Genomic DNA, 27,916 nt, shown 5'->3' on the forward strand with positions numbered 1-27,916 from the left:
AAGTCAAGGAATATACATGTGGTATACCCTGGATCAGTATTATATGATAATTACTTTGTGAGACTTTCCCTGAAATTATGACCTGCAAAATCTCTCGCATAAACTCAGGAATTTTCCAACTTGTTTCCACTAAATCTATTACTTCGTTGCCTATGAAGACTGCATTAAGTAACTAGTATCAGTTTCCATGTCAATTGCAAATCCACAACCCAAAATTGGAAGCCATTTGTTTTAGCTTTCTAAATAAACTGCCATTTGTTTTAGCTTTCTAAATAAACTTAAATATAGGCGGCTAATTTCCTCAATCTGTAGCCATATTGAGATGGAACTGAACATATTGCAAAAAGTTATTCCAATTATACTATTTCACACGGAGGCTCTGTTGAGCTGAACACATCATATGCCACTAATCTACCATGATTTCCACTGATTTAATCTATGAAACAGGTGTAGGAGTTCAGTATGAGGATGCATTTGATTATAGAGCTTAGCCAAGATGCTCGCAAGCAAAATTAGGGTGCCATTTAACGAGTTACTAGATGCACGTTTATCTTATAATGTTGTAACCTATTGTTTTTTCAAACAAAACATTATCTTTTAACTTAGCTGATCATGTTTGAAATCGGGAAAATCGGTGAGTTGATAAGGTGGCGTCGAGGTTGACCGTGAGAAAACTCCAAGCAAAAAGAACATAATGTCGCAATCGAGCCTTCGTGTCAAAGAAGAACGAAGAAAACATTAGCAACTAGGTCAGGGAGAGGTCCTGGTGTTGACACTCCAACACTCAAGTTAAATAGAGAGCTGAAGAAAAAAAATGAAGAATAATGATGGTGAACAGTAAATTTTCATAGCGAAGCTATGTGTTTGTAGCTAGATACCCTTTTTATAGTGTTGTTCTTTCTTACCACAAATATCAATATATATCTAAAATTGGATCAACTATTCTGACACTTTACAATCTTTCATAAATTGGTCCCATCACCTCTGTGCTTGCAAGGTGGAATTCCACCGTATGGACTGTACAAGAAATATTACCTTAATTCTGTTGAATCGAGTCACACATGAGAGGGGAGTGAATCACGTGGTTTTGAAAAATTGGTCTTTTTCATTTTCAAGAACTCAGTATGTAGCGAAAAACTACGAGAAAAGACGGAAATAGAAAAATAAGTAAAAGAACACGCATTCGGTTTTACTTGGTTTGGAGCCTTTGGCGACTCATACTCAAAGACCCAGGTCCCGCAGACCTATCGATGGATAATCCACTAAAATACTTTTTACGGTACCTCCGAAAAAAGGAATCAAGTACACAAAAAGAAGGAACAAGTGCAACACCCTGAACTTGTCCTATTGCAAATAGTTAAATACACAAATTATAGCTCGTTACCCAACACCTTCGAAGATTATCAGCTTAGGCTCGGTGTCGGTCGGTTTCTCAGCAGTAGTCGAGCGCAACAACGTTATAGCAGAGTCACAGCAGTAGGTCAGAGCAATTAGAACCTCAATCGGATGCGTAGAAGCTTGCATGTAAGTTGTTTTTCGAAGCTTTGGGCAAGCAGGCTTAAATAGAGCATGGAAGACACCTTCTATAGGAATTGAAGGTACCTCCAATGGGATAAAGTCTATCCCGCAAATGTTGTGCCTTATCTGTTTCGATCGCCAAACTTCATCCTTCATCTGCTTGAAGGCGCCTTCGGCCACTGTTCATCCGAAGGCAAATTTGTTTCGTTGTCCTGCAAAACAACGTTAGTCCAATAAACCAAATAATGACCTGCAAGACAAGTGTTAGCACAGTGATAAGCAGTAGTAATTAGTTCTTGCCCACCCAGGACCCGAAACTAGTCAAGGTCTCAGATTAGGGATCCAAAATTGATCTAAACTGGACCGACGCCTATTGCCCCCTCAACCGGGACGCGTCCTCACTTAGTCACTCTCCTCTAGTGACTTACCTTTACTTACCAGTTTGCCAGATACCTGGTCAGCCCGTCGACCTATCTAGACTTCCTGCCAGATATTTGGTTAGTCTGTCGACCTATCTGGACTTCTCGCCAGATATTCGGTCGGCCCATTTACATATCTAGACTTCCCACCAGATATCCGGTTAACCCGTCAACCTATCTGAACTTCTTACCAGATATCTGGTCGGGCCGTCGACTTATCTGCATACTTGGTAAGGTGATTAGATCACAACAATACCTAATTTAACTTACTTTGTCATTCATCAAAATCTTAGTAAGACCGTTAGTGTCAACTGCACCAACAATTTCCCGTTTTTGATATAATAGCAACTTGGATTAAGTTAGGAAAAAAATATGCAAAGTAAGCACAAAAAATATTTTTTCATCATTTTTAGGGTTAAGTTATTTTGATTTTCATCAACAATCATTTTCGTTTCTTTTATTTGGTAACTTAATCTCTAACCCTCCCCCTTTGACATTCATCAAAAAAGCATAAGTGAAACAATGCTAAGTAAAACATAAAAAAAATATTTCAGAATTATCAGGGGAGTTTATACTAGATTTTGAAATTTTACTTTTAACTTTAACTAGTTGTTAAAACTTCTAAAATAATTTTCAAGATCTACCAACTCTCAAAATATTTTGGACAAGAATTTTGAGCTTAGAACATACTTATAAGATGCTTTAAAATATGAATAAGTTTTAAGAGAATTTTTTAAAATAAATTTTGCAAGATTAAAACTTTTCAAAAATATGAAAACTTTTGCAAGAGTGAAACTTTTAAAACACTAGGTTTTGTCAAAATGAGACTTTTTCAAAAATTATTCAAAAATATCTTTTAAAGTTGGTTTAAAAGTAGTTTACAAAAAAATTGAAACAATTGTCAAAATAATTTTTTCAAAACATATAATTTGATAAATATCAAAATTTTCAAACCAAGTTATTTTTCAAAATGTGTTAAGAATGATGTTTAAAGTAAGAAAAAGAGTTTTTGAAAAATATAAGTATGTTTTGGAAAACCTCTTTTCAAACTATGTTTAAACACAAAAGAATATTTTGAAAGTCGTTTTTAAATATTCTCCCCCTGAACCTGATAGTATTTTAAAAATAGTCCGATCAACTAGAAATTGTTCTTAAGTTTCTAACCATTAGTTACTGACTAACTATCAGAGGATAGCAGTATTCACTTGATTAGTCAGGTTAAGTGATTGTATCTAGTTAGTGTTTAATTAAAAGTGACTTACTTAACTTGATCATTGTTCTGTTTGGTATTTTGCTTCCCGACTTATGTTGATGCACTAATATAAATATCTTAAGTCTAGGCAAAGCGCCTACGCATCTCACACCGTTCTAATTTTGGAACTACACAATCAAGGGAGTCCTAATATGTTTGTGAAATGTTCAAGTCCTAAATTTATAGGAACATGTTTTCTATAAATTTGATCTAGACTAAGGCTAAAATTGATTTTGAAAAACTAAGGAAATGAAATTTTTTAGAAAAATATAGGTAAGGGTTTGTCCTTAGAATTTTCAAATCATTTGAAAACTATTTTCGAAAATAGTAGTTCTAGTCTAAAAGCAATTTTCTAGATTAACAAATAAAATGGAAAAGGAAAGATATATATATATATATATATATATATCAAGTCAGTTACAATGCATAATAGTGTACAAAACATAATCAAGTCTGATTATCGTTAATAGGTGGAGGCAGAGGTTGCTCAGGTGCTCAAAAAGCCTGAAGAATCTGTTGAAATCCGGTAGTCATCTCATTCCGGAGAGAAGTAAATCCGGTGGTCATCTTCCCCCGGAGTGTGCTGAATCCATCCGAGATTGACTGTCGAAACTTTACGAAGGACTCTTCAAGTCGAGCGAGTCAATCCTCGATGGATAGAGAAGACGAGGGCTAGGTCGGGTCGGAGTCGGAGGATATTCAAAGAGCTCCTCAGCCGTAAATGCTGGCAACTCCTCTCCCTCGGCTGGAATGCTAGGTGGAAAGTCATCCTCGGCCTCAGCTGGTACGACTGGCTATGACCCTGCTCTCCAAGCTAGGCCCCCTAGCAGTGATGTCTATATGTACTAAGGCAAACTGACGCTGACCGATCTCGTCATATGCGCTAAGGGAGGTGGTAGTACCCTGAATCATGTCTACCCCTATGGTTGAGAATATGTATGTCAGTATATGACAATAGGGCATATGAACCTGCTGCATAGTGACGAGACTGGATGCATGTATAACATTCTGAAACATGTGCAAGGTAATGTTGATGTCTAAACGCTGGCATATGCATATAGAAAGAAAGAGTGAGATGACCACATCATCGCAACATCACGAGATGTAATTGGCATAATGCAGGTTGTTAGAACTCGATATAGAATAGACTCCTGGACCCTAAGAGTGAGTGATCTAAAGTCAGTTACTGTAGATAGTCTTTCCTCCCTAAAAAAATACATGTAGATGGTATCTAATGTAATATGGGAGTAGGACTTGCCAAATGGCAAATCCCTACTAGGGTAGCACAAAAATAGACATGTGGATCTCCTAAATCACAGCAGTAGGCCAGAGCAATCAGAACCTTAATCGGATGCATAGAAGCTTGTATGTGAGTTGTTTTTCGAAACTTTGGGTGAGCAGGCTTAAATAGAGCATGGAAGCCGCCTTCCATAGGCATTGAAGGTGCATCCAATGAGATAAAGTTTATCCCGCAAATGTTGTGCCTTATCTGCTTCGATCGCTAAACTTCATCCTTTGGAAGGTGCCTTCCATGAACAATACGAAGACATCTTCATCTACTTGAAGGCGCCTTCGGACACTATTCATCCGAAGCTAAATTTGCTCATTTATCCTACAAAACAAAGTTATTCCAATAAATCAAATAATGATCTGCAAGACAAGTGTTAGCATAGTAATAAGCAGTAGTAATTAGTTCATATTCACACGGGATTCGGAACTAGTCAAGGTCTCAGATTAGGGATCCAAAATGGACCTAAACTGGACCGACACCTACTGTCCCCTCAACCAGGACGCATTCTCACTTAGTTACTCTCCTCCAGTGACTTACTTTTACTTATCAATTTTCCAGATACCCGGTCAGCCCGTTGACCTAGCTGGACTTCCTGCCAGATATCCGGTCAGCCCGTTGACCTATCTAGACTTCTTGTCAGATATCCGGTCAGCCCGTTGACCTATCTGGACTTCCCGTCAGATATCCGGTCGGCCCATCGATTTATTGGACTTCTTACTAGATATCCGGTCAACCTGTCGATCTATCTGCATACTTGGTAAGCTGGTTAGATCACAACAATACCTAATTTAACTTACTTTGTCATTCATTAAATCTTAGTAAGACCGTTAGTGCAAACTGTACCAACAAATTCTCTGATAATAGTTACACAAGACACCAAAGAGGGATATTAAGCTTTTAGAATGATGGATCATACTTTAATTGCGAGCTGACTGAGTCCCCTTTGTTGTCTGATTGGACATTAGCCTTGGACAGGTTGAGTTGGTTGCAAAAGGTTGACCATGTCGGGGACTTAACATCCGATCGGATAAGAATCCAGTTGGACCATATGTCTAGAAGTTCCGATCAACTCGAGAGGACTTAGTTCTCCATTGAGTTAAGAGGACTCGAGCTTCAATCGAGCTAGAAGGATTCGGAGTCCGATAAAAAAAAATATCCGATCGACTAAAAAGCACTCGATTAATCATACGACCTTACTTACTAACCCTGAGTATTGATCTTTTCTTAATTTTAATTGCCACTTCGGAAGGAATTTTAAATGTCCTACCTTATTCATCATATCATCAGCCGTTTCCTACGCACCGTTTGCATCCCTAGAGGACAAAGTTAACTTGTTTTTTACAGTGCCATGTTCAAAATTAAATAGCCGACAGAATCAGAAAACATTGCAAAAGGGTACATGCAACTTTAAAGCTTATGGCGATAGTAAAAATTCAGGACTGTCAATGGTAAAAGGAACGGTCCACAGTCCTCAGATTTACTCACTAACAGCATTCTCATATCATTGATATATGTATGGTATATCACCCAGATTATTTAGGTTTGATCTTTACGTCTAGTTAGTCTATTCAGTGGCTAACGTATAAAATATTATCATCATAAAATTTAAAATTCGAATTTTAATATAACCGAGATGAATACTATTACTAATCACTATTAATGTATTCGCCATGAATATTTATTCTGGTTGAAAAGGAGGAATTCGATAATTGCATGCTTCCTTTTAATTTTCATTTACTGTCGGATTTTGTAAAACATTTTCAGCTAAACATTTTTTAGAGAATAAATTTTATGAAGATCATGACTGTCTTATTCGAATGCAATTTAAACTTCTTTTTTTTATTAATATTTAAACTAAATTGAATAGGCAATTATATATCAACATCTCCAACTCGTAATTATCATGATAGACTTTGATCTCTGAAGAAGATAGATAAATTTTTTTAATTATTTTATTTTATTTTATTTTAATTCCTCCTCGCCGCCGGTTCTTCCATCTTCTCCTCCATCTGGTTTAACCATTGAATGATGGACACGTGGCATCTATGAGATTAATGCAGTCAAAAAAAGTTGGCCCTAAAATAAAAAAAGGATAATATAAAAATCCTTTAAAAAAAATATCTCCCTTTCTTCGTCTCTAATAAATCCTGGCGTTCCTGCCGTGTCCTCCCTTTTTTTTTCTTCTTTATTTTTCCTCCGCCCATTTTCCCTTCTTCATCAAACTGCTCCAATCCACCGTCGGCAGCGATCCAACGCGCCCTCGTGAGTATGTGCCAATCGCATCCCGTCTCTTTCTTGCATCGTCTCTTCGTGGAATCGATCCTTTGCTTCGTCGCTGCGGTTTCCGTTTCCCCTCTTCGTTTGATCTCCGTGTACTGTTGAACTTTATGATGGTTTACAAAATTTTCCTCCTGTTTATCCGTTCCTTGTGCATCTACTCTATCCAAATGAACAAGACCTGTTTTTGAATTCTTTTTGGCCCCAGCGTCCTTCGATGCTGACGATCGTAGTGGTGTATCTGTTGGTGAAAAATTTATGCCGAAGTAATGGTTCTTTGGCTTTCAGACATTTTTTTTTTCTTGAATGGAAGTGAATACTGTATCGGGACTGAAGTGATGATTGCCTAACTGTCCTGATTTTTAGTTATAATTTGTGCTTTTTTAATGAACCGAGAGTTGACTCAGTGATTATGGGTTTTGAGCTGTCTAAAATAACCGAGTGACCAGGAATCCTGTATTCTCTTTTCGAAGGATATTATTGATGATATGCTGAATGTACGCTTGTGCTCTTTTGTTCTATTATCGAAATTTAAGGAGCTACATTATGCACTCATTATAAAGTCAAAACTGGCCAATGTGGATCATTAGCCAATAGTTATCCATCAAGAAACCATTCAATTTTATGGACTAATTTCCTTTCATAGTTCTTCAAGAGAGGGATGTAGAGCCATCAAGTCTATACAAATCTTGCCGATCTAAACAGAGTATGTGAGAGAACTGAAAGCCCAAGACTCATCAGCATGATAACTTCTCATGATCAGGGACAGTGCGTGATCCTGCAGTATGCTGCTAATGCATGACCCATGGTAGTAAAAAGGAATGCAAGTTTCCAGCAGCTTGCTATATGTGACGTAATCATGCAATTAAATGTGTGAACACCTAATTACTTTTTTCTTCTTCTTTTAAAATATATGCTTGATATCACGTTGATACAAGTTTAGTGTGATTGGCCACATTTAAGACCTTTTATTCTAGTTAATTTTCTGAGGCAATAATCTAGATACATTAAAGAGGTTAACACTGTAATGTCAAATGATTCTTACAGAACAACAGTATACTGGGATGATACTTACCATTCCCCTGGATTCATGAAGATGCAGTAGTGGCTATTGATGCTAAGATTGAATAAATAGTTGATGAATTAAATCATTTGGAAACATGGGTTGATGGATTAAAAGTTTACTTTTCTTTCCAGCAAACAATAAAGATTTAAGTTACTTTTTGATAATCTATCACTCCTACAGATGTATCACACATTATACAAGGAATTTTATTTTATCTTTTATTAGTTGTTGGCTCAAGCTAACTGTATTTGTTTATTTGCTGATTTTTTTCTTGTTCTCTTGACAGTAGCAAGTTGTATAGGGAGAATTCTGGGGAATAACAGGTAATGGTACATATATGGCTTGATTACTTTTGTTTTCCTTTATACTTGTACATTTTGACAAACTTTTAATGGCCATACCTGTGGCTCAGTATGGGGATCTACCTAAGCAGTCCAAAAACTGACAAATTTTCTGAGGATGGTGGGAATGCCAGACTTAGGTTTGGTTTGTCATCTATGCAAGGTTGGCGTGCAAATATGGAAGATGCGGTAAATGCTAAAACATTGTAATGTTAAATTGAAAATGGAAACAAAAAAAAACATCACATAAGTTTGATTGCACCATCATCATCTGTTTAATCCAGATGCCATCTTGAATTAAATTTCTATAGAATTCTGTTTTATTTTGCATGTATACGAATGTGAAGATTTTTTATCAAGTGTTCTAGTAATTCCTTAATTGTACTGTGTATGTATCTGCATGAATTGAGTGAAGAGAGAGGATCCTCTGGTCCACTTTTTGTAGACCTAGAGATGGTCCACAATGCAATTGCGGTCGGATCGCGACTGCGATTCAGTCGCAATTGGTTGCGATCCATCCCTAGGTTCGCCTTCCCATCTAGGTTGTAGTTTGGGTAAGGGTAGGCGGCCGGAGGCCGAGCGAGGGGCAGCTTCCAGCCACCCACCCCAACCCAAACTATAATTAGGGTGGGAAGGTGAACCCAGAGAGGGATCACAACCAATTGCGGCTGAATCGAGGCCGCGATCTGGCCGTAATTACATTGTTGATCATCCCCTGGTCCGGTCTCCTGAGTGAAAGGGTAGGTATCTTAACAAATTTAAGAAATTTGTCCACTACCAGCTCAGGTTTGTGGCATATTCACAATATGATGAATCTCGTTATTGTAATAAAGAACTAATGGAATGGATATTATCGTATCAATTGTATATTTGGCTTTTGCTGATACTAGTTTTGATTGCCATCCATGTAGTATTGAATTACACAAAGATTTCTAGTTTGTTCACAGTAATTTGGTTTATTAATTAAGAAATATATGTATAACCGTGTACCAATTATTTATTTTACAATGCAATTTCCAGCATGCTGCTGTGCCAGATCTTGATGATTGCACATCTTTCTTTGGTGTTTATGATGGTCATGGAGGTAATGCTTTCAATTTAATCTGTTTCCTAGAGGCTAGAAGTTAATTTATCTTATGCAAAGCGGCCTAGTATCTTGTTATGATTGATCAAACTCCTTCATACTCAACACATGTTCTACTTGATTGATCAAACGGTTTATTCATACTCGTGTTCTTTCCTAGCGTAGCCCTCTGCTAAATATCTTCTACTTGATTGATCAAACATGTTTTACCCAACACATTTTACCACATGCATTTTATTTTGCATAGCTCACGTGTTTAATAGAGGTGGATGTCCTCTTAAACTATGGAATGGATGGAATAAAATAGGTTATTCCTTGGAATGGATTATTCCATCTCAAATTGTCCAAACATTTATAGGATCATGGATGGAATGGCTCCTTTCCTGGCTATTCGATTCTATTAGTTAGGATTAACTAGTTAACTATTATCTTGTTATGATGTTACAATTTTTACACATATTTTTGTTGGTGCAATTTCTCCTGGGTCAAGGTTGACCAGGTCTTGATGTTTAGGTTTTGATGTTTGACAATATATGGAGGTGCAATTGTCCATATGAGAGACTGACGATCAAAGGTTGACCATAAGAGTCAAGTAGGTCAATAATTGACTGGGAAGTCCTAACTAGATGTTAGGTAAGGGCAAGACCAACGGGAAGGGCAAAAGAAATAAGTCCAGGTGGGTCAGTGTTGACCGGACACTTGGTGTGAAAGTTCTGGTGAGTGAAGCCAGACAACTGCAAAGTCCTGGTGAGTGAAACTAGGCAATTGGAAAGCCCTAGTGAGTGAAGCTAGGTAGATCAGAAAAGTCTAGTGAGTAAAGCCAGACAGTTGGGAAGTCCTAGTAGGTGAAGTTAGGCGGCAAGAAAATTTTGGTGAGTGAAGCCAGACAGTTGAGAAGTCTTAGTAAGAAAAGCTAGGCAGATGGAAATCTTGGTAAGTGAAGTCAGGTGGGAAAGTCCTAGTAAGTGAAGCTAAGAGAAAGTCCTAGTGAGTAAAGTCAGACAGTTGAGATATCTTAGTAAGTAAAGCTAGGCAGATAGAAATCCTAGTAAGTGAAGCCAGGTGGGAAAGTTCTAGTGAGTGAAGCTCGGAGAAAATCCTGGTGAGTAAAGCCTAGCAGTAGAAATCTAGGTGGGCCATTAACCGGACATCTAGTGAGTGAAAGTCCAAGTGGATCATGGATGACTAGACACTTGACACGAGACAGTAAGTCCAAGTGGGTCAAAGTTGACTGGACACGGCACGAGGAGAAAAGTCTAAGTGGGTTAAAGAGTTGACCAGACAGTTGGTGACGAAGTTTCAGGTCAAGGTTGACCAGATGCTAGGCATGACAGAGTTCTAACAGGTCACGATTGACCAGATGTTGAGATTGGGAACTCTAGACTTGAGTTAAGTAAGTTAGGTTTGGTCAATCGATCAGGTGATCAATTGAGCCCAATCGATTAGTGGATCGATTGGGAGTGACATCGCGAAGAGGCATGGTGAATCGATCAGTTGATCGATTCAGCTAGTTGATCGATTGGAAGCATCGTGATTTTGCACAGAGCGCTACCGAGATGATCGATTGGGATACTCCAATCGATCAGCTGATCGATTGGGTGATCGATTGGCGTAAGGTTTTCACGAAGCACAGTGTTTACTGTGCTGAATCGATTGAGAGCCTTTCCAATCGATTCCGAGGCTTCTCGCGAGAACACAGAAGTGTTCTGGATCGATCTAGCTTCCCCAATTGATTAACCAATCAATTGGGATATGACCGTTGGTGCAAGTTGCAGGTAAAAGCGCTTCGACGGCTTCAAACAACACACTCTCTTTTCTCTCATCTTCTTCACCGATTCTCTCCAACTCACCACTGGGTTTCTTGAAGACTTAGAGGGAAGTGTTGCATTTCCAAGTTGATCAAGAGGTGGACAAGCAAGAAGGAGCAAGCTAGGGTTTCAATGTTGTAAATCTTGTAAGATTTGTTTGTATTAGCTTCTCCTTTTCTTCTTGTTGTATTGAAGTCTTGTACGAGGTTTCTCCACCTCAGGAGTGTTTCCGACAAAGAGTGTATTCATAATGGATGTGTGAGAGAGGGCCGGATCCTTGGACTAGTCATCTCATCTTAAGGTGGTAAATCCCCCCCCAAGCTTCGGGTGTCCCAAGAATTTGTAAAGAAATGTTTATTATGGCTATTATCACTCTTAAAATAATCAAATGCTTATTCAGCCTTATTATAAGAACATAAGATGCAGTGAAATTCATAATAGTTCTACCTTTTTCCCCATATCCATCACATCCACATGTAACTGTCTTGTATGCTCTCAATACCGTGTCTATTTAAATGTCTTACAAGAGTAAGTTTTCTACTCTAGATTCTTCCAATTTCCTTAAATTTTCAGATTCTCAAAATCAATTTTATTACGGTAATTTTGTCCCATTTTTCTTTAACATGAAATTCTGTGATCTTTCATCCTTTACATAATACTAAGTTGTAGTCAAATTGCTATTAAATCCTTCTATGCATGAGTTAGATTGAAACTTGTTTCTCTTTGGGTTTCACCTCCAATATCAACTGTTATTTTAGTTCTGCAGATTTATATTTTCTTACTCATTTAATTTAGGGACTTCTGTGTACTACAATTGCAAAGCTTGATTTGATTACAATAACCACTCTTTTATGACTCTTTTTACCTTACTATATCTGTCAGATGCATTTATATCACATCTGTGAACCAGTTGTGAAGTTATATCTTTTCAGGAAAAGTGGTTGCTAAATTCTGTGCAAAATATCTACATACTCAAGTTCTCAAGTTTGATATTCTTCTTGGTGATCTAACTGCTGCATTACGAAGAGCATATTTTAGGTATCATTCTATATCTATCTTAACTATTTCCTATTCTCTCTTTAGCTTAGACATTCATATTTATTATATTCGGTGTGCCGTAAAAGACAACTGGTAGATCATTGCATATTATACTTTATTTAATATAGAATGGACGAGATGATGCGAGGCCAGAGAGGGTGGCGGGAGTTAGCTGTTCTGGGAGACAAAATGGACAGATTCACTGGCTACATTGAGGGCTTGATATGGTCCCCAAGGGGAAGTCATTCTGATGAACACACAGATGAATGGGCATACGAGGAGGTACCATATGCATTTAATGATGTTCTGAGTATGCTTAGATCTTGTGTAGCTGTATCTAGTATGTTATAATGTACCATTTTGTTTAACTTAATTGGGTTTTTTTGTTGCTTCATTGTCCTAAGTGTTAGTCACTAAATGTGGCATTCAATCAGTCACAACTATGAGATTTGTCATGATATGTATGAAGGTATTTTTTCTGCATTTGGAGTATTTTAGGGAAATCAAACTTCCACGCTACTATTTTTTTCCTTCCTCTCTCAAGAGTGTGCCAGAGATATTGGAGTCATCTCAGCAATTAAATCTGCAGGAGAATTACAGTTCTTTTAGGATGCTACAGAGATGTGAAATTAAGCTATTTTCCTAATGTGTCATGCATTAGCATCTTCAGAACAGAGGCTGCATTACAAACTGGCATTTGTACGTCTTCTCATATGTGGGTTGACCAAAATATCATGAGAATTTTTTCTATGATACAGTTCTTCTATTAATACATGCAAGTTTTTTTTATTTAAGTTTTAGGGGGTGTTTGGTTGATGGGTTTGGGAATGAGGGAATGGAATGATAGTAAAAGATGGTGTTTGGATTGTGGGTTTGGGAATCACATTTTGGGAATGATTACCAGATTTATGGGAATCAACCAAACCCATATAACTAGGTGGGTTTCATTTCCATTTCTATTTCCATTCCACCCTACTATCAAACCCATACCCATAGTAATTCCCATCATTTAACCAAACACCCCCTTAGTTCCATTGGAACTGAAATTATTCAACTAATTAATTACTTATTTTAGTTACTAAGATAGTTGGTGTATCTTGTTCCACCTCTCACACTAAGGATCAGTTGTGAGAGACTTGTGTTTCTCCATTAGAAAGTTCAGACATACTAAATTCGGGCAGTGTTGTCCATTTTATGGAGCAGCCAAGCAAGATTTCTTTAAATAAACTAAGGCTGTTCACTTGTTGATGGGCTTGTCTTTTGGTTTTATGAACTATAGTACCTTCTAATTCCCCCTCATGCCCATGCCCATGCAAAATAGACATGATCTTATGACTTTGTTTTTCTGTTCAGAAGCTTATACCCTGCAATTCTTTCACAGGGACCACATTCTGATTTTTCTGGGCCAGCATCTGGATGCACAGCATGTGTGGCAGTTATTAGAAACAATCAACTTTTTGTTGCAAATGCTGGTGATTCTCGCTGTGTGCTATCAAGGAAGGGTCAGGTTTGTCGCCAAGGAATCCTATTAATAAATTTTATACTTGGATGAAAGATATTTTAGTTACATGTATGTTTGTTTGTGCTTTTTCTTCTTTGATAGGCTGTCAGCTTGTCAACAGATCACAAACCAGATCTTGACGAGGAGAGAGAAAGAATCCTAAAAGCAGGAGGGTTTATTCATGCTGGGCGAGTAAATGGAAGCTTAAACCTCTCAAGAGCAATTGGTACTTCCAGTGTTATTAATTTAATTTTTATGGTCTAATGAAGTGTTGCACTTTTGAGAGACAGCTTTATGGCAGGTGACGTGGAATTCAAGCAAAATAAGTTTTTACCTGCTGACAAGCAAATTCTGTCTTGCAATCCAGACATTAATATTGTGAGTATTTGACAGATCTGTTTTAGTATTGATGGATTTAAGCCCATTTTAAATATTTTACTTAATGATGGTGGTTACATAGACCATGAGTGTACCAAAGTGCATGCACTAGATGAGTAAATGCAGGACTGTAGACCAGTGAATGCTTGCAAGGCCATTTTGAATATTAACTGCAGCTTGTTTGCACAATTCACTGTTAAAGTTGCACTTATCTAAAAAATTTGGGATGTCAGCAATCAAGAACCTCTCCCTTCACGTGTGGGTGAGCAATGTAGACTTGACTGACCCAAATCCTAACCAACCCTTTGGATATGTATCACGTAATAAGCATGAAACTTTTGTTCTTATAGAATGTTAAACTTGGGCAACTAACTCTTTAGCCCAAAAGCTCGAGTTGTGAAGAAGCCTAATCTATATATTTAACATATATATTATTTGATGTTATAATTTCAGGTGGAGCTTTCTGATGATGATGAGTTCATTATTATAGCGTGTGATGGAGTCTGGTAAGCCTTATCAGCAATTCTAGTTTCAAGATGACTCGTAATAACATTTGAATGAGCTTTTATAGACATTTGACTTACATAAATACTTGGATGGCATTTAAACCGAGAAACATCACAATGGAAGCTTATTATTGTCGATTAGCCTTCACAGTGATGTTCTCATGTTGCTTGTTTAAAATTCACCAAATTACTCGGACAATATTCTAAATTGTAATTCATGCTGGACTTTTATGATACTTGATGTTTTTAAGTAGATTATAGGATTTCTCTTTGCCTATAATTGCTCGATTTCACATGGATTGGTATGTATATGCTTTAGATTAGGTGACTTATTTCATTTGCACCGAAGCATACTGCATATATTTGGTCTTTCATGTTTGTTTGAGTTAGAAAAAATCTTCATTCTCTTGTATATAATTCATCAGTATCACCGAATTTGCGTTGGGTCATACTAGCTGTGCCATTCCACTTGTGTACTTTTCTCATGAGCCACTGTTCTGACCTGTTTTAGCAATAATTCAAAAACACTTTATTTCGCAAAATATATGACTTTTTAGATGGTAGAGTAAATCAACCTGATTTAGTGAGGAACTACATTTTTCTGCTTGATGCCCTTTTCTTGTGTCATACCAGGGATTGCATGTCAAATCAACAGTTAGTGGATTTCATCCATGAGGATCTTAGAACGGTGAGTTTCATTCTGCATTTTCCCTCTCATAATTTTTCATGAAGTCTTGTTTTCTTTAGCATGTGCATCTGGTTTTACTGGGTAAAGAAAAGTATTTCATTTCGAACGAAGACCTCTGAACAAGTTGAATGCTTGGCGTCAAATGCCTCTTTCAATGCAATGCAACCAACATAAATCATTCGAGTGTAAATAGGCAAACCACGGAATAGTGTCGTGTAGTTTGTATTTACTGAAATAGCTGGTTTCTTCTTATCAATGAAAGATTGAAAGCATAGTTAATTTATCTTCCCACTCGTGGTGATGCTTCTCTTGCCGACTGCAGGAGAGCTGCCTGTCTGCAGTATGTGAAAAAGTATTGGACAGGTGCTTGGCTCCAACCACGCTCACTGGCGAGGGATGCGATAACATGACCATGATACTGGTGCAACTGAAGAAGTCCAGTGAATCGAATGCTTCTCTCACTTAACGGCCATTCTAAGGCGGCACTAGCTTTTCTCTATGTTGTATCATTCTGTAGATTGAAAGTGCGTTGTACATGAGATATAATGATGACCTCTTGAAGATCGTGTAGGAGTCTATAAGCTGGTTCTTTTTTCCTCATTGAAAATGGTAGTCAAATTTGTGCAAGTGCAGGTCTAGTTGAAGTTGCATATATAATTCCTCCGACAATTTATCAGGTTGCATCATAATTATCCAGGGAGCATATATTAATTGCTGTGTGAGATGCACTGTTTCTGCACCTTCAAGAGAAAATAGATGCAATGCACTGTAAAGTTTGATTATGTAAGCAATTACATTTACAGTAAATTATATATTTATTTTAAAAATTCTGTGCAGGATGACAGAAGAGGAATATCTACCTCATTATTCAGCGTCTTGTGACTCTTGCCTAATGCCTATACTCAGGAATAGGTTGCTGGAGGATGCTATCTATATTACGGTAAATTCGATTCTACCTGTACCGGCACTGCCCTCACCTCTCACATGCAAGTGGGTGGGACCCACCTGCATGTCTGTGGGGTCCGCCTCTTTTGTGAGAGGTGAGGGCAGTGCCCTTAAAGGTAGGATCGAATTAACCCTATATTACCAAGGCATATGCCCTCTTTACTACAACTCTCTCATTGGCTTGGTTTTTTGGTTTAATCTTCTTGCATCGAAATTAAGGTCAGTAATTTAATGATCAACTGATCTTACTTAGCATGCAACTAGGTTGCATCTAGCAATGATCTAGCTATCTCTGAAGGACACTTGATGGCATCCACTCGTCTCGTCATAACATTAACAATGTAGGGCTTATCTTCTCATATCTCCTAGCTAAGAGTATTAAGAAAGTCTCGACTCTTGGAGCCACACCTGATCCAGTCTGCACGCGGAGCCTTTTTTTAAGGTTCTTCTTCGTCATCCCCCAAATGGAGAGAGCATGATCCAAGTTATCCAATCAATGAGTCAGGGACCATCAGCACTCGGGTGGCTCGTGGATGCATGCCATGCCAAGTGCTTCACCTGCTTATTATTTAATTAAAAAGGTTATTACTATATCGATTAATCACTGACATGTAACATGCCTGACATAAAGCTTGCCTGCATCATTTGGAACAACAGTAGCGATTAATTAAACCTATGCTATGCTGATAACTTGGCGTACGTGCTGTTGAGAATCTCCACAGTGATCTTAAGGACGGTTCATTTGATCTTATATAGGTAGATGGTAATAAGTACGGCAATTATTGTGATTTTTTAATTAATTTATCGAGAACTTTTACTGTTCCATCGGCTGCTGTCTGTTGATCTTTGTACAAGCTCATGGACTAATTAACTGATAACACCATTATTCATGCATGACTCAGTACGAATAATTATTACTTTATTATCTAGACTTGAACATGAGAATGCTTTTGTGTTCAAGCTTTTAAAAACACCATATTGACATCTCTCTCTCCCTTCGCGGAGACCATCTTAATATTTATTTATTTATTTATATTCAAGCTCAGGTGGTGGTTTAAGATAATACATGGACTAAGTTTTGCCATTTTGAGATTTCTTACCGAATCAATGATTTACCAGTGTTAAAAGTTGATGAGTTGGGTTTTTCTAAACGGTTAATCAAGTATCTAAGAGTTGAATCCTAACAAAGGTATACTGTTGAGATTTTCTTCTAATAAGATCATTCAAAAAAAAAAAAAAAGATATTACTTTTTATCTACACAATGAAGAATATCTGAATAAGTAAGAGAAATATATCTGAATGAATATATTAAAAGTCTATCTCTAAGTTTACATAAATTGTATTAGGAAAAGATGTGTACCTCAATCTAAATTATATGAAAAAAAACGTTCTTAGGGTGAAAATATATATTCAAAAACTATTTTCTTAAAATTTATTTTTGAGACATTAACCATGGAAAGAAGAAAAAAATACATAAAAGCTAGCAATGAGAAGGCAACAAGTGCCAAAGTACACGGTCCCACAAGCGAATTTATCCCGCAAAAAAAGTTAAAACAAGTATGCCTTTTGTTAGATGCATCAATTATTCTCAACTTGAAAGATACTCGCAAGAATATATAGTTAAATATAAATTCGTGCTATTATATATTCTCCTATTTCAAATTATTTATTTTGCTCCACAACCACCCTTGTTTTTTTTTAAAAAAAAAATTAATGTTTCCATTATATTTTAGTTCTTTGTCAAATTGATTCTCATCTTAAGAATAAAAAAAATCGAGTGACAATTTTTATTGTTTGTTAATTTTCCCTTTTGTTTTTTTTTTTTTTACTATCCTACTGATTTCTCCGGTGTGAACAGGGCTAGTGGGTCAGATTCTGGCATTAAATTCGTTTGCCTAAACAAGTGCACCTGCATCTGTGGCTCTTGTGGTCCATGATTGGCTCATACCATAAATGTAAAGTAAATACATTATACCGCCTCCCTAGAAATCAATGAGAACTCCCCCAATCTATCTCTCATCCGACGTGTCCATTGCGCGCCGAATCTTTGCCGCTTGAGTAGACTCTGGGGAGGATCTAACGGGACGCGACAGCAATGAGTGGAGACCGCCGATCAAGGCGGCGGAGGATCATCATGCCAGCAGACACCTTGCTGCTTTTGGCGTATACAACTCAGGGCATCCGTCCAATAAGCGCACGACAACGAACACCACGACCCGATTTATATTATGGGATTTTTTTTTTAAAGTGCGTAGCTGGATCTCTCTGGTTTTTCAAATTTTTTGTTTCGTGATTTTTTTTTTCTACCTCAATTAATTAATGAGATAAATAATTTTAATTTTACCGACATTACTGTAACAAAATTTATGTTAACTTAGTATTTGTTTTAAAAAAATTGTGCATTTATTAATCAATTTTAATGAAATCTAAAATAAAAAAATCAAATAAAAAATAATTTTAAAATTTATTAGTAATTTGTATAAATACATCAATTAGATCTAAATTCATGACTCAATTGTAGTCTATTATTAAAAATTTGTCTTCAAGACTTAGTTGCAATTTATTATTGAGATTTTTTTATTAATTAATTAGAAATCTAAAATTCTTTTTAATTTCACATTTTAGAATTGACAATAAACATACTTTTCTTGATTTTTTAGCTAAGATTAAATATAGTTGGTGGGACAATTATCCCATCTCAATTTTTTATAAGTACCTCGATGTATATAAAATTATAAAAATTTTACCCCACTAAAATTAATTATAGAAATAATACTTAAAAATTTAAACTATTTTTTATTGACCAATTCTTCTCCTTTCATATTTCTTTCTGCTTTATTTGAAATAAAGTGCTTGAAAAAAAAATGTTCTTGTGAATTTTTTCTAAAATCATTTTCATCTAAAATGCTTTTCAGTTTTTCAAGAAGTCATAATATACTTTTATTTTTCTTTCATGAAAATATTAGATATATTAGATTATTCAAATTTATTTGCTATAAATTATAAATTATAAATTATAAATTTTAAACTCAAAACTGATTAATTTGGCAAAGCAATATACTAAATAATTTGGGCTGATTTGAGTTGTTTAAGTTGACATATAACATCAACAATTTTGACCACTGATAGTTCATGTCTCTAATAAATCATTTGACAAAATAAAACAGATTCTAACACTATGTGTTTATAAATAATTTGGGCTGATTTGAGTTGTTTAAGTTGCAATATAACATCAACAATTTTGACCACTGATGGCTCATGTTTGTAATAAATCATTTGACAAAATAAAACAACTTCTAACACTTGTTTTAGATGAACTGTTCTAATGTGTTTATGTTAAAAAAATATTCAAATTGAAATTACCACCACCGTAATCTGATTCAAAGTCTTAAGAATTCTAAAAACTAGTTCTTGTTATTGGAATTGGCAGTGTCGAGAAATAAAATATATAAAAGCTTTTTCAAATAGTCAGTCAAATTACATAGAATATTCAATTATTTATTTTTGAAAAAAAAATCTTCATTTCTAATTAAAAATGAAAATGCTCTCTTCTCAATCCTTAATTTTCATCTGAAAAGATCATGAACGCAATAATTGTAATGGATCGTCTTTACTCTACCACCGTTATAAACATATATTTTACTGTGATGCATTTTATTTTAGATATCTACTGTTCTATCTAAACTCATTTAACATCGATCTATACGATCCGATTAAACCGATTGAAAAGTCAAAAATATTCACTTCATTTGGTTGCCATCCATCCTCGATCACGATCGTTATCTTAATTCTTTTAGCTCAGTGATGACGCGAGGCGGCACGTGCAACTCGCATGGGAAAGGCTGGACCTGGATAGACTGGATCCCTTGAAACCCTAGAAGGGCTCCGGATTATATAAACACCAGCGAGGACAAGAAGAAGAAGGCAGATCGAAGCCAAGCAAGGAGAGGAGAAGTCTTCTTTATCCTCCTCCTTGGCTTGCTTCCAATCCGAACATAATCAATCTAGGGTTCCTTATAATCTTCTTCATTCTTCTTCAGCTTCAGCTTTAGCTTTGATCACTGGGGTGGGTTATGGTAAGAAGCTGACAGAAGAGAGTGAGCACACAGCGGCAACTGCATCATGGTGGATGCTTTATCTGTTGCGTGCTCACGTCTCTTTCTGTCATCTCCTTCTCTCTATCTCTCTCAATTTCTCTCTCTTTCTTGACACTTGTTAACCATGAATGGACACGCGTACGGACTCCATGTATCTTTTTTGTTTTTGGTAACACATCTATCTGTGAGTTTATCCCACATTTGTCAAGGAGAGAAGAGAAGAGAAGAGAAAGGGAAGGGAATTAAGAGACGTCTCATCATGGCCATGGAGAGCAATTAAAGGGTGCTTTCCGAGGTCTGTGTTCGTGGATAATTATTTCCTAGGTCACGCATGGTGGCTCTGTGCTGGTGTGGATCCATTCAATCGATATGGTGGGTGACTTTTAATGAGATGAATATATTTCTTTTGGGGGAAAGGATTTATGTTTAACGGATTTGACTGGTTTGATTCTCTTTCTTCTCTCTTTTCTAGCTATCATCTTCAATTCTTCCTTTCCTCTCTCATCTCCTCTTCATCATCTTTTTCTTCATACAGATTCAAAGGTGGATCCTTAAGTTCTTCAACATATTCAGATGTGAGATTCACAAGTTCCATCTCTGGCTAGAAAGACCTCAGATTCTCTCGGGTATGATCTTGGCTTTCTTGAGGTTATCTTTTCTTACCAGTTTCTTATTTCATCAATTTGGTGCTTGTTCCACATGAGCTGTTAAGCTTATTTGAGGGTCCGTTAGCTTTGAGCAAGGATTTCTCATGAATAGCTTTGATTTCTCAAATCATGCACGAGAGTTGCTTAACTTGTAGATGCTTTAGTTCTTGTAAATAATTAAAGGGAGTTAAACAGGTTTGTATCTATTTTTTTGTTGTTGTTGTTATGATTACGTTTACTCTCGTTGCATGAAATATTGAATCTCATAAATGTACGGGAATGGAAATCATTTAAGATACCAAAGCCCTTATGAAGATGTTTTAAAGGCATACATAGAAGTAGAAGGATCTACTGCTCGTTATGAAGATTCAAGATAACTTGTACATGAATAAGTAAATCAAATTAAATATTATGGTTTATAAATTTGATGTTTGTAAAAGCATGTTTTCACTGTATTAAACTTGTATACAAACTATTCAGGTATGATCAGCGACTTGTGGATGGTGTCAAAAAGTTTATGATAAATAGGTTTATGAAATTTTATAAAATTGATGCTGAATTCCCCATCCACTGTATTAAACTTGTATACAAACTATTCAGGTATGATCAGCGACTTGTGGATGGTGTCAAAAAGCTTATGATAAATAGGTTTATGAAATTTTATAAAATTGATGCTGAATTCCCCATCCTCATTCACATATGATTTTTTTTTGCCATTTGAAATTTTCTGAAAAACAAAGTTAATAGCTTGAATGAAAATCTGAAGTTTTATTAATGTAGACATTCTCACCAATTGTTGATGAACTAAAAGTTTCAGAAACCTTAGATAACCATCATTTTCCTACTACTCTCATAGTTGCTATTTGAGAAAGATTATTTGGATCTTGATTAATTCATTGTTGGTCCTTTATTAATTTTATTTATTTATACTATTTTTAGGTAAAAGAGAGATTTTTTAGTAGGCCAAACAAGATTGAGGTCTGGCTTTGGTAAGTCAATGTGTTTCTTTTGATGAAAGAACAGGCACAAAATTTCAGACTTGTAATTGGGAAATATATTTTGTTTGATACAATTATAAAGCAATTTGATTATTTTTATTGCACAGAGGAAAAATAACAAAAGCCTTCAGCAGGCTAACTAAAACTAAATTGCAGCCTCTTTCCTTCAGTTTCAATTACTTAAAAAGATTCATGGAAATCTTCAAGTGTTAAGGAACTCTTGCCTGAACATGAATTTGACATTTGGAATTGAATTTTGACCCCCTTTAACTTCAATATGACAATTAGAGTCTATCTCTCTTACGACATGAGGAAACGATAAGGATAGTGAATTCCTCTTAGGCATGTACAAATATCAAATGACCACATCCAAATGTCTTGTCTAAATTTTCCATTTTGAATTAGATTGAGCTCTTTTTGAACTTGCAAAGGTTTTAACATTGAATCTTCTTCAGTTGGAACTTGAACTTTCATGATGTTTCATATATACTAACGCATTTCGATCTCTTTTAATTTGAACTCAATCATTTGAAATCCCTCTACTATTAATCCTTCAGTTGGCTAAGTTTTCTTAAGAGTCTCAAATCATATCTGAATGGCTAAGTTTTCTAATTGAAATCCCTCTAATTAGTCATATGATCATAGAAGACAATTGCTTATTATTTTATGAGACTCATTTCCATTGTAGATGTGCATTGAGATCAATCTTGGGTATAAGCTTATCATTGTACTTAAATAACAATCTACATTATTTGTAGTTTCCGGTGCTAAATGACACTTGTTGGAACATCTGAAGATTGTTAACTTGTGAGACATTGAGCATTAACATATCAGTTTGTATTTCCCAAACTTGAAACTAAAACTAGTACTTATTCATCATCTCTTAATTTGTTTGAATTAAGTAGGCCAATATGAATAAAATAGGTTCTTCCTTTTTGGTTTCATAAAATGTTTTATATATCTAACTGTAAAAATGCTTGTTGAATTGCATATGAAGCTTGATTGCTGAAAACAAGTTTCTAGGTTTTGCTTGAACACGTTTAGTTTTTGCTGTAGTTGTCTTGTTCTTCTTCTGTCTTTTTGGATGCAGACTCTTTCTCATTCGAAGCGGCGTGCATTCGGTCAAGAAATCGTGGAAGAGAAATGGAGATTTAATGTTTTGTAAACAAAATAGGGCAAGCCATTTTTTCAGGACTGATCTTGTCTCGAGTGTTAAGAGTACTCTATTCTTGGATTTTCAATTTTTTATTTAAAAAAGGTTATATATATATACACACACACACTCGCGCACACGGAGACAAGTTAGGGTCATGTGACAGGTCCTTAACTCGGTCAACATAAAAGTCATGTGGCACAAACTAAGACTTGGTCAACAAACTCTACATGGCATGCCAACAGTTTAGTCAACATTTATCTGTTTCGATGTAACAACAAGATGTTATTTGTAACAAGTAGTTTTATTGATTGGTTATTTGGTTATATTTTCTTCATGAAAGGGGTTAGATTGGTATTATTTTGGATACAAAATTGAATAGGTATAAATACAAGTACCTTATGGCAAAATTGAGAAATTTTATTGGTCGAATCATTAGTATTCTTTTATTTATCACCTATGTCTACTATTTAGGTAAAATGTCGTCGCCTATTGTTACTAATAAAATAAACAAAATGGAAGAAAGGAGAGAAAGTGAGGAAGAAAGCGATGTAGAAACTACTTTCGAAAGGAAGGAGACTAAACAGGAATAAGTAGGATCCATAAAAAAAAAACCCTTCCCTTTATTCGGAAGAAAAGGAGGATCCGGATAAAATAGATCAAACGGAAGAGATCCAAGTAGAAAAAACGTATTCTTTTGAAAAATCTCTTGTAACTTTAACTTTTCTTTTCAATTATAAGCGGTGGAATCGTCTATCACGATATATACAAAATAATCGACTTGCACATTCTATACGAAATGAAATGTCACAATATTTTTTTTATACATGTTTAAGTGATGGAAAACAAATAATATCTTTTACATATCCACCTAATTTATTGATTTTTTTTTTCAAAAAATGATAGAATGTAAAAAAATTTTGTACATGACAGAAAAATTTATCCATGAAGACCTATATAATTATTGGGTTTCTACTAATGAGCAAAAAAAAAACAACTTGAATAATGAATTAATAAGTAGAATAAAAATTATAGAAAAAGAAAAAGTATCTCTTATTCTAGATATACTAGAAAAAAGGACTGGATTATGCAATGATGAGAATAAACAAGATTATGCAATGATAAGAATAAACAAGAATACTTGTCAAATACTTGTCAAAAGCATATGATCCTCTTTTGAATGGTGCATATCGTGGAAAAATAAACAAATTCTATTCACATACAATCATGAATCATTTGATTATTTTGAAAGAAAATTCCATGAAAATAGTTTGGATAAATAAGCTTCATGGGCTATTTTCGATTTCTAATAATTACCAAGAATTTGAATATGAAAAAAATCCACTTAATGAAAAATCACCATGGAATTATATTATTAATTTGTTAATGTCAATTGATCAATTATCTTTTGAGTAAATACCCAATTCTCATTTGAAAAAATCTTCTTTATTGGAAGAAGAAATAAAAAAAAATAGAAAATAAAGCAAAATCTTTGAAATCCATATTCGATATAATTACAACCAATGGAGAATAAATCATTGAAGAATGAGAAGAAATCCTTAAAGAAAAAATCATTCAAAAAATTTCTCAACGGTTATATAAACTAACTGAAGAATTAGAAGTACTAGCACAGGATGAAGATGAAGAAGATGAACATGAGCAACTAATGAAACAAGATCAAGAAATTCGTACAAGAAAAGCCAGACGAGTGGTGATTTATATTGACTACAGCATGAATCCCGAGACTAATGATGATGAAATAAACGAGTTGACTTTAATACGTTACTCACAACAACCTGATTTTCATCGAGGTATAATCAAAGGATCCTTACGAGCTCAAAGACGTAAAATAGTTATTTGGAACACATTCCAATCATATGTAAATTCTCCGCTTTTTTAGGATCAAGTAGAAAACATATTTTTTTTCTCTTTTAAACAAGATCGATCAAAATATTAAATCTATTTTTAGGAATTTTGCGAAGAAAAAAAATAAAAAATGGAATTAAAAATTAACAATTTTGAGAAAGAAAAGATGAAGAAAATTCTGAAGGCTCTCGATGAAAACGAGAAAAAAAAAGAGAAGAAGAAAATGAACGAATGACAATAGCAGAAATTTGGGATAGCGTTATATTTGCTCAAGCAATAAGAAGTTTGATACTCCAATCCATGCTTTCTTAGAAAAAATATTATATTGCCTTCATTGATAATAGCTAAAAATGTTGGACGTATGTTATTATTCCAATACCCCGAGTGGTATGAGGATTTTAAGGATTGGAAGAGTGAAATGCATGTTAAATGTACGTATAATGTTATTCCACTATCAGAAACAGAATTTCCTCAAAATTGGTTAACAGATGGTCTTCAGGTAAAAATTCTATTTCCTTTCCATTTAAAACCTTGGCGAAGATCTAAACTATGATCTCATCATGGAGATACAATGAAAAAAAAAAGTAAAACAAGAAAATTCTAGTATTTTTAACAGTGTCAGTGTCGGCCCAACAGAGTGCTTTCACCGTTGGTGTTCTTTCTGATCTCTACGCATTTCACCGCTTCATCGAAAATTCCCTTTGCCCCTACTGTACTCCAGTTTGGTAGTTTCCACCGCCTATCCAAGGTTGAGCCCTAGGATTTGACGACAGACTTGAAAAGTCACCTACAGACGCTTTACGCCCAACCATTCCGGATAATGCTTGCATCCTCTGTCTTACCGCGACTGCTGGCACAGAGTTAGTCGATGCTTATTCCTTAGATACCGTCATTGCTTCTTCTCCAAGAAAAGAAGTTCACAACCCGTGGGCCTTCTACCTCCATGTGCCATTGCTCCGTCAGGCTTTCGCCCATTGCAGAAAATTCCCCACTGCTGCCTCCCGTAGGAGTCTGGGCCGTGCCTCGTCCCAGTGTGGCTGATCATCCTCTCGGACCATCTACTGATCATCGTCTTGGTAAGTTATTGCCTCACCAACTAGCTAATCAGACGCGAGCCCCTCCCCGGGCAGATTCCTCCTTTTGCTCCTCAGCCTACGGGGTATTAGCAACAGTTTCCAATTGTTGTTCCCCTCCCAAGGGTAGGTTCTTACGCATTACTCACCCATTCGTCATTGGAAACACCACTTCCCGTCCGACTTGCATGTGTTAAGCATGCCTCCAGTGTTCATCCTGAGCTAGGATCGAACTCTCCATGAGATTCATAGTTGCATTACTTATAGCTTCCTTGTTCGTAGATAAAGCGGATTTGGAATTCTCTTTCATTCTAAGGCATAACTTGTATCCATGTGCTTCATATTAGTATGGAGTTCGCTCCCAGCAATATAGTCATCCCTACCCTATCATGTCAATCCCACAAGCCTCTTATGCATTCTCGTTCGATCACGGCAGGGGAGCAAGTCAAAATAGAAAAACTTACATTGGGTTTAGGGATAACTAGGCTTGAACTGATAACTTCCACCATGTCAAGGTGACACTCTACCGTTGAGTTATATCCCTTCCCGGTCCCATCGAGAAATAGAACTAACTAATCCTAAGGCAAAGGGTCAAGAAAATCAACACCACTATTCCTTAACACCGACCTTCTTTTCGCACTATTACTATTATAGATAGTAAAATAATGGGAAAAATTGGATTCAATTGTCAACTGCTCTTATCAGAAATATGATTGACTACGGATTCGAGCCATGGCACATGGTTTCATCGTACGATTTTCCTGATCTAAATCGAGCAGGTTTTAAATGAAGAAGATTTTGTTCAACATGTTTTATTCGATACTGGTAGGAGAAGAACCCGACTCGATATTATTAAAAAAAGAGGGGAAGCAGAACTAAGTCAACAAGTCAAGATGATATGGATCACCCCTTCTTCTTACGCCAAAGATCTTACCATTTCTGAAGGAACTGGAGCTACATTCCTTTTCAATTTCCATTCAAGAGTTCCTATGGGTTTCCACACCCTTCTTTTAGACCTCGAAAAAGAAAATGGACAAATTCTTTTTCTTAGGAATCATACAAGAAAAAAGATAAAGGTAACCCCACCATTAACTACTTCATTTTCATTTATTAATTTCATAGTTATAGAAATATTAATTTCATAGTAATAGAAATACATGCCCTACCGAGACCGAATTTGTAACTTACTATCGTCTTGCCTAGCAGGCAAACATTTACCTCTGTGGAAAGACTGATTCATTCGGATCGACACGAGGATCCAACTCTATTGCATTGTTGGAATCCATGTTGTATATTTGAAGCAGGTTGACCTCTTTGCTTCTCTCATGGTACAACCCTCTTCCCGTTGAACCCCCTTTCTCCTCAGTCCACAGAGACAAAATGTAGGATTGATGCCAACAGTTAATCACCGAAGAAAGGACTCACCGAACCGGGATCGCTAACTAATACTAAATATAATAGAAAAAATTATCTTTTCTGTATACTTTACCCAGTTCCATTGCTACCGCGGGCCTTATGCAATCAATCAGATCATATGGATATTCCTTCAACACAACATAAGTCATCGAAAGGATCTTGGACGACTCACCAAAGCACGAAAGTCAGGATCTTTTAGAAAATGAATTCCAAGTTGAAGAGTGCATAACCGCATGGATAAGCTTACACTAACCCGTCAATTTTGGATCCAATTTAGGATTTTCCTTGGGAGGTATCGGGAAGGAATTGGAATGTAATAACATCAATTCATACATAAGAAAAGGTTCTCTATTGATTCAAACGTTGTACCTATGCTATGGGGTAGGGATAGAGGAAGAGGAAAAAATCGAAGATTTCACATAGTACTTTTTTGTTTTTGATCGAAAAATCAATCTGATTTATTTCATACCCTTCGCTCAATGAGAAAATGGGTCAGATTCTACAGGATCAACAAACCTATGGGAACTTAAAGAATGGTGGAAGGGAATAAAAA

At 35.9% G+C, this 27,916-nt stretch overlaps 1 protein-coding gene and 1 long non-coding RNA gene across 10 annotated transcripts; both read left to right on the top strand.

The window, feature by feature from the left end:
• The first annotated feature begins 6,611 nt into the window (after positions 1-6,611).
• On the top strand, positions 6,612-16,003 carry LOC121981663 (probable protein phosphatase 2C 11). Of its 9 annotated transcripts, none has more exons than XM_042534286.1 (13): positions 6,612-6,746; positions 7,404-7,565; positions 8,110-8,146; positions 8,236-8,353; positions 9,185-9,248; positions 11,989-12,094; positions 12,223-12,376; positions 13,476-13,601; positions 13,698-13,821; positions 13,897-13,973; positions 14,427-14,479; positions 15,113-15,167; positions 15,490-16,003. In XM_042534286.1, exons 2-13 carry the CDS (start codon positions 7,556-7,558, stop codon positions 15,631-15,633), a joined length of 1,068 nt encoding a protein of 355 aa, XP_042390220.1. In that variant the 5' UTR covers positions 6,612-6,746; positions 7,404-7,555; the 3' UTR covers positions 15,634-16,003. The 9 variants fall into 9 exon arrangements, with proteins under 9 accessions (XP_042390220.1, XP_042390221.1, XP_042390222.1 ...); XM_042534287.1 differs by having other exon boundaries at positions 8,113-8,146; XM_042534283.1 differs by lacking the exons at positions 6,612-6,746; positions 7,404-7,565 and adding exons at positions 6,853-6,873; positions 6,966-7,023.
• A 4,064-nt stretch (positions 16,004-20,067) lies between these two features.
• Positions 20,068-22,760, top strand: LOC121983220. The gene is made up of 3 exons (XR_006112427.1): positions 20,068-20,582; positions 20,746-20,836; positions 21,797-22,760. It is a non-coding gene; the product is annotated as an uncharacterized LOC121983220 (long non-coding RNA).
• The last annotated feature ends 5,156 nt before the right edge of the window (positions 22,761-27,916 follow it).

The sequence above is a fragment of the Zingiber officinale genome, chromosome 5A (assembly GCF_018446385.1).
Source record: "Zingiber officinale cultivar Zhangliang chromosome 5A, Zo_v1.1, whole genome shotgun sequence".
Lineage (NCBI taxonomy): Eukaryota > Viridiplantae > Streptophyta > Magnoliopsida > Zingiberales > Zingiberaceae > Zingiber > Zingiber officinale.